The sequence below is a fragment of the Ictalurus punctatus genome, chromosome 11 (assembly GCF_001660625.3).
Source record: "Ictalurus punctatus breed USDA103 chromosome 11, Coco_2.0, whole genome shotgun sequence".
Classification (NCBI taxonomy): domain Eukaryota; kingdom Metazoa; phylum Chordata; class Actinopteri; order Siluriformes; family Ictaluridae; genus Ictalurus; species Ictalurus punctatus.
In genome coordinates, this window is record NC_030426.2 from 14,264,029 (window position 1) to 14,278,829 (window position 14,801).

Consider the following 14,801-nt stretch of genomic DNA (forward strand, 5'->3'; position numbering starts at 1 on the left):
TGAACACCCACGATTTGACTCACAAATTGAAAGCTGATATTCTGACTCAGGTCAAAAATAGAAGGTGGAGAGTGTGTCCGGGTCGGATGGTACATCATCTTCCTGTGTCGATTAGATTTAGTAAAAAGCTGCTATCCTTAGAGATCATGGACATTTTTAGTCCACCACTGGCACTGTTCCGGCTTCCAGCTGAAATGCTAACGTTGGGAGAAATGTCACTGTTTAGTGGCCATCTACTGCCTAACCAAAAAAACTAGACATGTTATATAAACAGTAAAGACTGAGTAGGGTGAAAGGCAGTAGCTTAGTCAGTTCTGCTCAAACTTTCTACAGCCTGGCAATATGTGGTGTGCATGTTAATGACTTCAATTACAGCTCAGAATTCTGATTTGATAGAAGAAAAAGATCAGGCAGTATGTCAAACAATTCCCATTTCCAAATGGACAAGCTGAATCCATTTCTGTTGTCTATGAAATGTTCAGTGACATCAGTGAGCTTTCATCTATTGCACTACGGTCTGAGAGACATGGACAGGTGCAAACAGTATCATGCACTTTTTAAGGTTCATTCCTACATACTCTGTTTTTTTTTCTCTATCTTAATGCAAATCCTATACTTTCACAAAAGCAAGTTTGGGCTTCGGTCTGATGCACAATCCCAGCATCAACACTGGATCAAGGTGCAGCCTTGTCAGCCGTGTTAATGAGATGTGGCAGAAGTGTGTGTAAGAGTCAGATGGTGATGGAAAAGTTCCAGAGCCTGATTCCGTATGTCAGTCTAGACAGCTCTAACAGAGGCATGTAATAACGCAAGATCCGTCTCAGTAATGCCAACGCTCATGATCCACGGGCATGGGAAACGGGGACAGATAATGGCTGAATGACAGGAACCCTGGGGCCAACAAGCCTAGAGTGTAGCGCATTGAAGCCCAGCTGTCACCACTGTACTGATCCTACAGAAAAGAACTGCACACACATACATGTATGAAAACTGTGAGAAACTAACTGTTTCCATAATGCTGTAGTGGCAGCAGTCTCTGACAGACTGCTGCCACTGCTGTCCCATTAAACTGTCACCTAGATGACTGTGCATGTATGGCTGTTTATGTGCGACACAAGGAGAGACATGGCTGTGTGTGTTTCGGAGAGCAGAGGCAAGTGTTTGTGTATGAGCGCAAAGAAAAACTGCACCAGGACCAAAGAAAATTGCATATGCTGAAGGTGTGATGGAGAAATAGTTTCATCCATGCACACACACACACACACACACACACACACACACACACACACACACACACACATACACATACACACATACACACATACACACATACACACATACACACATACACACACAGCTCTTCCGTCCTCTAGTAGCAGGTTGTTTCTCTTGACAACATGAAGTGTCTAAAGTGCATTTTGCTACATGAGGGATTGACAGGTGAGGGTTTGGAGAGCTGAAGCCCACAGGAGGCCATCAACCAAAAAGAAAGAGAGAGTGATCCTAGAAGTGCACTTACAGAAATTGGCATGTTGGACTGAGCCGATCTCTGCTGCCATGTTACAAACAGGTTCTCAATCTTCATCTGCTTTTCCAGCTCTGAAAATAATAACAACAATAACAACAACAACAACAATAATAATAATAATAATAATAATAATAATAATAATAAAAACAACAAAGGAGGAGAAGAAGAAGAAAAATTAGGAAGATGGGGATCATTTTATATTTTATTCCCCACTGTTTTTTCAAATTTTTTTGAAAGATATTCGATCACAATTCTTTAATAAGTGCTGTTTAACTCCTGGCTGATTTATGATTTATCTGTGCTGAAAACAGTTGTCATAACCTTCTCATATACACTGATCAGTCATAACATTAAAACCACCTGCCTAATTTTGTGTAGGCCCCCCATGTGCCACGAAAACAGCTCTGAGCTGTCAAGGCATGGGCTCCACAAAACCTCTGAAGGTGTGCTGTGGTATCTGGCACCAAGATGTTAGCAGAAGATCCTTTAAGTTCTGTAAGTTGTGAGGTGGGGCCTCAATGGATTTGACTTGTTTGTCAAACACATCCCATAGATGCTTGATCAGATTGAGATCTGGGGAATTTGGAGGCCGAGTCAACACCTTGAACACCTTGTCATGTCCCGCAAACCATTCCTGAATAAATTCTTTCAGTATGGCAGGGCACATTATCCTGATGAAAGAGGACACTGCACACACACAACAATATTTAGGTAGGTGGTACGTCTCAAAGTAACATCCACATGAATGTCAGGACCCAAGGTCTCCCAGCAGAACATTGCCCAGAACATCACACTGCCTCAGACAGCTTGCCTTCTTCCCTTAGTGGATCCTGGTGCCATCTCTTCCCCAGGTAAGCAACACACACACATGGCCCTCCACATGTTGAAAGAAAATGTGATTCATCAGACCAAGCCACTCTCCTTTGCTCCGTGGTCCAGTTCTGATGCTCACATGCCTATTGTAGGCACTTTCAGCAGTGGACAGGGGTCAGCATGGGCACTCTAACTGATCTGATACACAGCTCTATTCACAGCAAGCTGTTTCTATCATATCCTGCATTGACTTTGTACTACAGTAACTCTTCTCTGAGATCAGACCAGACGGGCTAGCCTTCGTTCCCAATGCGCATCATTGAGCCTTGGGTGCCCATAACGCTCTCATGGGATCACCGGTTGTCCTTCCTTGGACCACTTTTGGTATGCTCGCACATTTGTCCTGCTTCCAACACATCAACTTTGAGAACTAACTGTTCTGTTGCTGCCTAATATATCCCACCCCTTGACATGTTATTCACTTCACCTGTCAGTGGATTTAATGTTACGGCTGGTCGATGTATATTTCATTAATCTGTTGAAAATGACTTGGATAGAAGCCAAAAGAGGGCAGAATAGCAGGGAACCTCAATATTACATAAAATAAAATAAATAAATAAATAAAGGCCTTTTTTTACTCCCAAAGAAAATGTTTTACTGTTTGCAAATGTGAACACATCCGAGGTCTGCATCAATGTACATCATATGAGAGATTACAGTAGAGTATATTGGTTTGTGTGTGTGTGTGTGTGTGTGTGTGTGTGTGTGTGTCTCACATCACTGTCTCACCTCTGCGCTCTGCTGCTTTCACCTCAAGCAGCTGTGCCCCATGGCGAGCCACAATGTCGGCTCCCTCCTGATTCGGCAAGCGGCCGGCGCTCACGTCTCTAAGAGCTTCGTCAAAGGGCACGAGCTCAGCAGGAAAGGGCAGATGGGCCAGGCCACGTCCCGAATTACCCAAACGACCTGCATCCTTATTGGGCACTGGCGGTACAGGACTCCGTAGCAGAGCGTCTGCCTCCATAGTGGAGCTGAGGAACGGGTTAGGCTCCTGCTGAGAGTGAGGAAAGGAGAGAAATAGCAAGGTTTGATGTGTGAAAGCTCACCTTTTACTGTTGTCCGTACAAATACAATGGCAGCACTCTCACTAAGAAGAGGATGTTGCCTCTTTGGCCTCACCCGAAGAAAAGACTGTACAGAATCGATTATACTGAACATTAACAAACCATAAACGTCATTAATGCAACATAAGAAATGTTAACAAAAGTAATAAAGCAATAACTCCTGTAATAATTGATGTTTGTTTCTATTATAAATGAATGCACTTGCATTAACTCGTTTATTCAAGCCATCACTAAAGATAACTAATTAGCATAAATTAAACTGCAATGTGTAATATTACTTTTTACTTATGGAAGAAATATATATTGGTTAGAGCAGCTGTCCATTACTTGACTTACTTCAATATAAAATTATTACAATGCTCATTATTTGTCGTTTTCAATAAACATTGATTATTACAAGCATTTATTTTCCCCATCACACTGCTTATGGTGTATTAATGCTGCTGTTCATGCTTTGTTAAGTAAGGAATAAAACATGACAGGGTGTGTGTGTGTTTATGTTTTTTGTTGCTAAATATCCATTTATTTATTTGTATAGTTTAAATTATGTGGAGCATCCACAATTCAACGCCATGTGAATGAGTTGTTACTGAAGAAAAGTTAACATACAGGTATTTATATGAACCTGTATTTTAATAGAAAAATAATGAACACCTCCTCGCCAATCAGATTTGAGAATTTTAACAGTACTGTAATCTTATACTACAGATTTCTTTTGTTTTGTCATACCAAATTGTTTCAGAAATTAAAACAAAATCTAAGATAAAACGAAGGCAACCTGAATTAGCAAACACAAATTGCTATATATAAAAATATGTTATTTATTGAAGCAAAAAAGTTGTCCAATACGAACTGGGCCTGTGTGAAAATTTATTTGCCCCCATAGTTACTAATTCCCCAAATCTATGAAACTGCATTCATAATGGGGTTCATCTGGACTAGACACAACCAGACCTGATTACTGTAAACCCTGTTCAATCAAATCAACACTTAAACAGAACTTTTTCAACAGCATGAAGTTGGTTAAAATGTTTTACCCAGTAACACACTATGCCAAAATCAGCACGGTAGCAAACCTTCCCAGAAGTGGCTGGCCTTCCAAAATTCCTCCAACTGCAACATCCACTACTCATCCAAGAAATCACAAAAAAAGCCAAGGACAATGTCAAAGGAACTATAGGCCTCTCTTGCCTCAATGAGGGTCACTGTTCATGACTCCACTATCAGAAAGACACTGGGCAAAAATGGCATCCATGGAAGAGTGGCAAGGTGAAAACCAATGCTGACCCAGAAGAACATTAAGGCTCATATGAATTTGCTAAAACACATCTTTGATCCTCAAACCTTTTGGGAGAATGTTCTGTGGCTTGATGAGTAAAGAATGGAACTGTTTGGAAGACAAGGGTCCTGTTACATCTGACATAAACCAAACACCGAATTCCACAAAAAGAACACCACAAGTTTAAACTCAAGCGCAACTGGAGTCTTATGCAGCAAGACAATGATCCAAAGCGTCTGAGTAAATCGTAGTTCTAGAAGTAAGTGTGAAAGACTAGACTAGAAAGACTGATCTCCAGTTATTAGAAGTGTTTGGTTGCAGTTATTGCTGCTAAAGGCGGCACAACCAGATTTTACGTTTAAGGTGGCAATTAGTTTTACACATTGGTGATAGGTGTTGGATAACTTTTTTTTGCTTCAATAAGAAAGGCTAAATAAATAAAAACTGTATTGCATATTTACTCAGGTTGCCTTTGTTTTATATTGTATTTCGTTGAAGATCTACAAATGTATTTAATATAAGATATACACAAAAACAGAAGAAATCGGGAAATGCATTTTCACAGCACTGTAAATAATGCAGTAAATAATGGTAGTTTATGGTAACTTAGTAAGTTTTAGGCAAGTGTTAAGTATGTTAGGTACTGTATGTGTTACTGACACGTTTAGACTGTTTTTTTTTTGTTTTTTTTAGAAATTTCCCTTGTTTTTCCAATTTATTTCCATTATGATAATGCTAATTTCTGCTATTCCCTCTATTTAAGTTTCAATGTTAGATATATTATCATCAAGTAAGCATCAAGTATTTTTAACTGCTGGTCCAGTACTTCAGATCTGTAGCTCTTAGTTCTTTATTTGTACAGAAAAATCTCTGAGCAAAGACCTTTTTATTCCTGAAACTAGCCAGCCTACTATAATGAGGGAAGAGGAAGTACATTTAAATAAAGAAATCTGATCACACAAGTCACCTAATACAAAGAATTATATAAGAAATGCAAATAAAGCCAGGTCTTTTAAAAGTGCCGCTGTCCTCTTACTGGAGAGCCTGGAGAAACCCTAAGGGATATTTGCTTCAGTCTTCATATACTTCTTTTCCCTTTCATGTCCATGATTGAAGTCTCTCTCAAAGAGCATCAGTGAAACCCATGGCTTTTCACTGTTAACCCTTCATCAGCCCAAGAATGGGGAAGTTTTTGATCTTGTTTGAACGTAATGCATTATGAAAGTTAGACAGAGAGAGAGAGAGATTTTGATTGTTGTACATATACCTACAACTACTGCCATCTATCAACAAACAGGTTTCAAATGTAATTATTATGAGATTATTTAATAAATCAGGAATAGACTGCAAAACATTCATTCACTTATATACTGTAACAATAGGCAGGAGGCCGGAACACACCCTGGACAGGTCACCAGTATGTCGCAGGGTTCAACTAACATTTGTAACATGCACACTTCGGTCTGGATAAGCAACTAACCTGATTTGTCTAATAAGTTGTGATTAGTTCATAGCTATAAATAAGACAATTCAAAGTTAAGTTTTGTTTCAGATTGGCGATTTACGTCACCACTTTTGACTAGCACCAGCCACTCCTATCAGATGAGACACATCTGTTTTACATCTGATGCAGGAAGAATAAACACATACAGTGCCCTCCATTAACATTGTCACCCTTGGTAAATATGAGCAAAGAAGGCTGTGAATTTTTAAGAAAAAAAAAAACTTTATTGTTTTAACTTTTGATCTTTTGTTCAAAAATTCACAAAAATACTTTGCTCTCATGGATATCAAACAATTGCAAACAAAACACAGGTTTGTCCCAAAAAATAATAAATAAATATCTTTGTTAAATATAGGTGTGCAATAATTACTGGCACCCCTATTAATTCATATGAGAAAAATATATTTGAAGTATATTCCCATTGGTATTTTACATTTTTTTAGTACACTTAGATAACTAGGAACAGGAAATTGTTCAACCATGACTTCCTGTTTCACAGGGGTATAAATATGAGCCAACGCATAGGCAAAATTCCCTTAGTCATTCATAACAATGGGTAAGACTAAGGAATATAGCTGTGATGTGTAGCAAAAGGTTGTTGAGCTTCACAAAATGGGAAGTGGCTATAAGAAAATAGCACAAGCATTGAAAATGCCCATTTCCACCATCAGGGCAGTAATTACGAAGTTCCAGTCAATTGGAAATGTTATGAATCAACCTGGAATTGCACGTGTATATTGTCTCAACATACTGTGAAGAAGATGATTCGAGTCGCCTTAAAATCTCCAAGGATCACAGCTGGAGAATTGCAGAAGTTAGCTGCGTCTTGGGGTCAGAAAGTCTCAAAAACTATAATCTGAAGTGACCTACATCACCACAAGCTGTTTGGAAGGGTTTCAAGAAAAAGCCTCTACTCTCATCCAAAAAAAACTCAAGGGACTTTAGTTTGCCAGACACTACTGGAACAAATGAGATCGGGTTCTATGGTCAGATGAAACCAAAATATAGCTTTTTGATAAACACCAGAGGTGGTTTTGGCGCACACAGAAGTAGCCATATGGAAAAGTACTTCATGCCCACAGTTAAATATGGTGGTGGCTCTCTAATGTTTTGGGGCTGTTTTTATGACAGAGGACCTGGACATTTTGTTAGAATACATGGCATAATGGACTATCAAATATCAACAGATATTAAATGAAAACCTGACTGCCTCTGCCAGAAAGCTTAAAATGGGCTGTCGTTGGATTTTCCCGCAGGACAATGATCCAAAACATACATCAAAATCAACATAAAATGCTTTACAAAATCAGGTCCTGCCATGGCCATCCCAGTCCCCTGACTTAAAACCAACAGAAAGCCTGTGGGGTGAACTGAAGAGGAGAGTCCACCAGCGTGAACCTGGAGAGATTCTGTATGGAGGAATGGTCTCAGATCCCTTGCCATGTATTCTCCAACCTCATCAGGCATTATAGAAGACTCAGCGCGGTTATCTTTGCAAAGGAAGGTTGCACAAATTATTGACTAAAAGGGTGCCAATAATTGTTGCACACCTATATTTAACAAATATTATATATATGTATGTGTGTGTGTGTGATAAACCTGTTGTGTTTGCAATTGTTTGGTATTCATGACAGTAGAGTATTTTTGTGATTTTTTTCTTAACAAAAGATCAAAAGGTTAAACTATAAAGACAAATTTTCACAGCCACCTTTGCTCATATTTACCAAGGGTGCCAATATTAGTGGAGGACACTATGGTTAACTTTTCTTTAAACAAACAATTCCATCAGTTCACTAGTCAGACCAGAGAGGGTAACTATGAGCAGCGTTCACATAAATAATTTACATAAAGTCTTGTGATTGGTTAAGCTGCTCAAGAGGATCTGCTAATTGTTCATGTTTAAAAAACTTCTTTACACTACAGTACAGTATTTTTTGCAGTACTCCACTGAAGTACTTTGCTGGTTTATATAGTCAAAAATAACAATTTGCTGAAGTCCACTGAAATACTTTGCTGGTTCAAGTTGATGATCCCTGTAATAAACTTTTATGCTGGCACTGTGTTGATACTGTATGCTGATATCAATCATGTAGTTATCAGACAATGAAAACTGTGCATACTGGTTGTTGAATGCCACATTGCGAACTAAAGTGTTGGATAAGATGCAAACTAAGTGAAGAATTCACTATTTGGTAATTGAATTATTGAAGTCATTGAGAGAAACCACATCAGTGGTGTCATATCAGTGGATAGCTTGAGCGAACATGGCCAAATTAAGACACAGAAGCGACAGAAAGGAGACTATACACTTCAGGCTGAAATGAAGCATGAACACAGAGAGCTCTAGGCTCTTATTGCTAATGGGATTGCCACTTTTTCTGGAAACTTTTGGGCAATTTAGTGTTCGGGACAGTTGCTAAAGAACTGCAGGGTGGCTAAAAGGCTTTTGAGGGGGTCCGTTTGGAGGAGAGTCAGATGGGGGCACCATAGATGCCCCAGAGTGCCCATGTGTCGATGTAATGGGCTAATTAGGGGCACTGGTGCCTAAAACCCTCCTCCTGGGAGTTTGACAGATGACTGGTGATGAGGGTAAATTTTCCGCAGCTCTGGCTCTGCCTTCTGTCGCCACTCGTTAGTGGAAGAATGATTAAACAAGTGGAACCACTAGCAAGGAAAAAAAAAAAAAAAAAATCATAATTCAAAAAGTTCTGTACTTTTTCTACTCTGGTGGAAAGTCCAACATTCGCTCCGTTTCTCTTTTAGAGACAGTTCACCAGAGCTTATTAAAGAAGGGTGACTCATAATAAAAAAATAAATAAAATAAATATAGAAAAAACCACATGTTCGAAAACACGTTATTTCACATTCTGCCCAATGCTGTCCTTCAAGCATGGTGCAAATTGAAGGCTATGAAAAAGGCATTAAATGTATCTATGTGAGCTATACTATTTAAAAAGGATTTTTAAAAAAATATGAACATGAAAAAAAAGGCCACAATCATTAAAGCAGAAGTTAAATCACTACATTAAAAATGCTTTAAAAAAAAAAAAGAAAAGAAAAAGAAATTAAAAAGCACAAACTAAGTGTTAACTGGTAAGAGGTTGAATGTTCTGCAGTAACACGTTACACATTCACTCATTCGAACACAGTAACATGGTACTTTATTCTGTAAATGTATGACACTTCTAACATTTATATACAATTACATGTTATAATCCCATTACAGTTACTGCTCTCATAAAAACACAATTACTTTAGTTTCTAAATATCACTAAATACAGCATCAAACAACATATTGGATCAAAATGAATATTTTAGTCAGTTATTGCGCTTCCTTTCTATCGTGCGCTGTTTGACGCATGGACTCGCGCTCATTCAGTGAAGTTTAAAGGACGCTCGCTCTCTGTCAGGACGAGTCTTTGTGTAAAATGGAAATACTGGTGTGAATTTCTAACATTTACAGATAAGGACATAAACGTAAAAACATCATTTCTGCGCTGAAAAAAACATGTCTAGAACAGTACACACATCTGACGCAGCATCTGACATGACAAGCCACATTGATACACTTACAAGTCTGTTTGAAGTGCTTAATATAAAACACTCATGTTTTGGACAACCTGGTTCGTGCACTTTTCCCACAGCAGTGCACTCCGTGACCTCGGAGTGTTTCAGATGTGTTTTATTTATAGAAATGCATTTTTCACTGTTGTGAAGTGACATCACTGATTGGGGTTATCCACAGTAATGTCACAGACTCAACTAATCCATAATGAAATTCATTATTATCGATAATTATCGATAATTATTGATTTTATCAATTACTTGTTGCAGCCCTAATGTTCTTTAAACTAGTCAAGAAAAACATGCTGCAACTAATCCCAATTTGTCTTCTATTTTTCTTAAGAAAACAGGAACCTACAGATAAAATGATCAACAACTAATATACATTATTTTCTATTTATATTTTCAGCATGCAGTAATTGGATAAAAAAAAAAAAAACATGACAGATGAAGTGATAAACAGCATGCTGATAAGTAGCCAAGTTTAACTAAGCTCTTAAATAAGCAGTTACTGTATGTCAGGTCTTAGCCTTTCTGTTTTATTTAAAGCACAAATCAGGGCATTATGGCCAGACCAACTGTTATGTAATTTTTTTTAATGGAACTGAATGGTTCAGCTAAAGTTACCTAGTTAGCGTGTCTGTGTTTTGCAACAATATTAAGAAAACAACAAGGCAGGTTCCTGTATGACGAGTACTTTAATTTCTGCAATTGTCTTCAATGGTATGTCAATTTTGTACCACACATTCACGCTAACCACTCAATTCACTGCATTCACAGGTCACTAGCGGGCATTCCTATCTTTAGTTTACTGCCAGTTGCCATATTTTCAATGGTCGCACCAGGCTATTGTGATATCCACACAAACAATATCCATATACTTTACGGACTAAAAATTTCAATATCCTGCTGCCTATCTGATGGTAAAGTGTTGATGTACCCAAACAGAACAGTGAAAAACATCAATACATCAGCCTGTAGCAGCACAGCAAGCACCACTGACTAGTTGGGAATCCACAAGTACGAATAGATATGTGGAGCCAAATACTACAGCTAATGTTTCTAAGTCGATAGGGAAAAAAGAATCATAAGCGCCACTGAACTTTGTCATGAAGCTTGAGCCTTCAAATCACTGATGGTTGTGTTGCCATCTGTCGACATAAATTTCCGGCTCTAACAGAGTCACTGCTTGTGTGAACACAGGATTATTAATGAGTCAGCAATTGATGCATGTGTTTCATAAGTACTGCCAGAGATTTGTGTTAAGTAGCTGAAAAAATAGCAATCTTCAGTGTCATATTTAGACCTATTAGACATATATTGGACCAAATTGACCTAAAGAGGTGTATATACTATTTACTGTAAGTTAAGAAACCGCACAAGTGTTTTAAATAACACAAACACAGTCTGAAAGAAAAATATATAACTCGTGTAGGCCACACTTATTTCAATTAGAAAGTGCTGGAATACTGATATATGTTTAACCAAACTATCATTAATTACAGGGTGTCCCAAAAGTATCCATACACACATTTAGCAAAATGACTTTAAAAAAATTTCATACTTGGTTAATACAAAGTTTTTTTTTTCAGAATGTCTTAATGCCCTAAGAAGAACATATTGAAATCGTTCTCATGGCTGGATCGGAAAGCTGCTGCAAGGTTGCGATGGACTAACAGGAAACATGGCAAGCACATCACACATCACACTGCTGCCAAACTTATTAACAAATTCAAAAAGACTGGAAGTGTTGCAGACCAACCGAGAAGTGAACGTCCACAAACATCCACTGACGAAGACACCATGGGGCCAACGTGGTGCTAGCAAACATAGCCCCCTATGTATGGAGACTTTTGGGACACCTTTTGGGACAAAGCTTTTTCAGAATTTACACTGGAAATTCCACTTCAAATTCAATTTGGACACGCCCCCCATACTGTCAGCCTAAGACTGACAGTATGATACTACAGTTGTCATAAAATTATACAGAAGCTATATGGAAACTTTTTTACATGTCTGAGACAAATAATCTAAACAATATCCACCCTGTCCAGCTATTATCTTGCAATAATTATGGGGCAATGGTTGGACCTAGTTACCACTGCTTTTACATATTTTACTGTTCTCAGTACTTTCATTACATCAAGTGTATACAGGATAATGGATAAACAAATGAGAAGGCACACTGAGAAACCCAGATAAAGAACAGAAAGATAATGTTGCATGTGAGGAGCTGGAGTGATCCCATCTGAGACACACACACACACACACACACACACACACACACACACACACACACACACACACACACACACACAAAGGCCTAGCAAACAAAGCAGAATCAACAGGAAGCTGACTGGAACAGGTTACAAAAAGAAGGGATAAAACGAGGAGTGAAGAACAGAAGATGCAGTACAGGAAGTGCAGCGAGGGATGACAAACAGAGATAAGAGAGCTAAACTAGGTCAGCATTATCTATCAAAGGCCAGAGAGTAGTGTATCAGACGCTACACTACATCCAATTCGTACGCTCAGATAAACACAAAACATCAAACACATTCAAGGTGAAAAAGCTTCGCCTTCTGATAGAACAGATCCAGGGTCTAGTAAAAATAGTCTCCCGGCATCCAGGCTAAGTGTGTATCTTCCGTCTGACATAACATGAACTTAACTCTGTATCATTGGCATATTCAGGTCTTACTGGGGAAGTTCCCAATATGACCTGAATATACCAATGATACAGAGTTACAAGGATGGCAGTAGTTATGGTTGTGGTTTTCAGGGGTGAAGGGTGTTTGGTAGGTTGGGGGTTGGACTAGTATGGGCTATAACAAAATCAGCCCCAGTCTCGTTTCTTCATACCATTCGGTGTATTTTTCTTCAGATCGTTGGTAGTGTTGTGTCTCCACAAAAAAATCTAAAATAATCTGCTTTAATGAATTTGGTAACAGCAAACCAGATGTGGATGCCAAAAATGAAAGCTTATATTGATGTCTTTTAATCTGTGGAGTAAAGTCGGTAGCACATTTTACCAGCCATCCCTGGTTCTTCCATGCTGAAACGCATCAGCACAGTGTCACGGAAAAAAGTCTGACTTGGTATGTTGCAACAGCATGTGTTAGGCCTGATTTACACTTCTGCGTTCATTTATCTCCTCATTGTCATTGTACTTACACATAACATGACGTGTCCATGAGGGGACAGAAAATTAATACTTAAATGAACGGCTCACGTTTCACGGCAAAATCAATGAAAAGTGTCATAGTCAAAAATAACAAAATATATTAGATGACAATTCCAATTACTGTATTTTCCAGACTATAAGTTGCAGAGGGTTTTATTTACCACCTTAAAGTTATATCTTGTTTTAACTATATAAAAAACATGCGGATGGATTTACTCAATCGAAAATATATACAAAAATTAGATAAAATTTTTAGGTGAATCTTTTGAATTCTTTTTTTAAAATACTTGATTCTTTTTCTTGAAACATCGCAAAAAATATCTGAAATTAAAACCATTTTTCTTACTTTGAATGTGAAAGATATAAATACACTATTAGAGAAGCCTAGTGTCTTTTATTGCTATGTAGGCCTGTTTTAATTCATGAATGCACATATCACAGTTCCATTACCGCATGTTGTTGCCATATGGCAACAATTACATTTACCATTCAACAGAATACTCAAAATATATAAACTGGGTTAAATGGCAAAAAATAAATGTTAACTTATCTCAGCGGTTCCATTTTTTCCTTTACGTTGTTTTGCCTAAATATTGAAAGGTTAATCAAATTTTGAGAGCCTTAATGTGGTGACATATGATTGCAGAAAAGGAAGTACAAACAGCACTTTCTGGTCATGTGACATGGCATTCTTTTTATGTTAAAGTTAAAGCCCCACTTTTCAGGTTACAGAAAATTGTAGTTTTGTATTATTGCCAAAATATTTAAAATATTCTATATTTTGAAGCATGTGTTAGCCTTCAGCCTCCCCAGTTCGCCAAAGAAGAGGTAACTAGAAGTAATTAGGAGCAGATGAAATAGATTGAAAAAATTAGTCAGTGGTTTTTTTCCAAATTCATTTATAGGAAGATATTATTTAGTGCAAATCAAATTTGATCTTAACATACAGTAAAAATTAACACACCTAATCTTCATATTGTACATTGTAAACATGTTTTAAAAATAAATAAATAAATAAATAATAATCAAAAAAAAAAATAGCACTGATATTTTCTGGTCACTGTAGCAGTGCTTAAACTGTCCATGTTTAAAATTGCTTATATCTGGTACTAAAGGGTAGAAGGGAGCTGACACATAGATTGTCTCTCTCTGTGTGTGTGTGTGTGTGTGTGTGAGACAGAGCATGAAACTCCCAACAAAAACTTAAAAACATAACTATCAGGTTGCAAGCATAAAAATACACCATCACATCTGATGCACAATCTTCAGAAACACCTGCCATCTCAATTCGATAAAAAATAAAAATGTAATAAAAAAAAAAGAGAGAGCACACAGTGACGGATGCCACCAGGTCTATTCCTGCACAGCCTTCCCGAGTCATGTAAACAAGTTCAATGCATATTTCTTAAAAAAATAAATAAATAACATGCCTTGGTACAACACTCCACTGGGTGAGGATGCGGTGTTAAAGGTAAGCTCCTAGTGTGTGGCGCTTTTTAGTCACGAATCCCCCACAGAGGTGACAGCTGTCTAATACACTCATGTCAGCCAGCCTCAGGCACTGCCAGAGTTCAGTGTCAGGACACACTAATGTGGCTCCCTATGCAATGTCTCACACACAAGCACACACTTTAACCGAAATTTATGTGTATAGCAGTTCTTCGCTCATCATATATGATGAGCTACAGTGGACAAGAGAGCAAAGTTTTAATGAGCTTTAGCATAAATGCCATAAAAGTCCATTCTGACAAAGATGATGTGCAAGCAAAAAGAATAATTTCATGACAAGTCGTCAGATAAAAGGA

General features: G+C 38.0%; 1 protein-coding gene across 13 annotated transcripts in view; it reads right to left on the minus strand.

The window, feature by feature from the left end:
- Positions 1 to 14,801, minus strand: part of szt2 (SZT2 subunit of KICSTOR complex) — a 126,575-nt gene that overhangs the window by 23,659 nt on the left and 88,115 nt on the right. For 9 of the 13 annotated variants that reach the window (XM_017479539.3, XM_017479541.3, XM_017479540.3 and 6 more), the window contains 2 exons: positions 3,131 to 3,395; positions 1,520 to 1,599 (listed from right to left, as the gene is read on the minus strand). In XM_017479539.3, coding sequence (XP_017335028.2) covers positions 1,520 to 1,599; positions 3,131 to 3,395 — 345 coding nt within the window. The remainder of the gene's footprint in view (positions 1 to 1,519; positions 1,600 to 3,130; positions 3,396 to 14,801) is intronic. The other 4 variants (XM_053683638.1, XM_053683637.1, XM_017479538.3 and 1 more) reach the window with 1 other exon arrangement.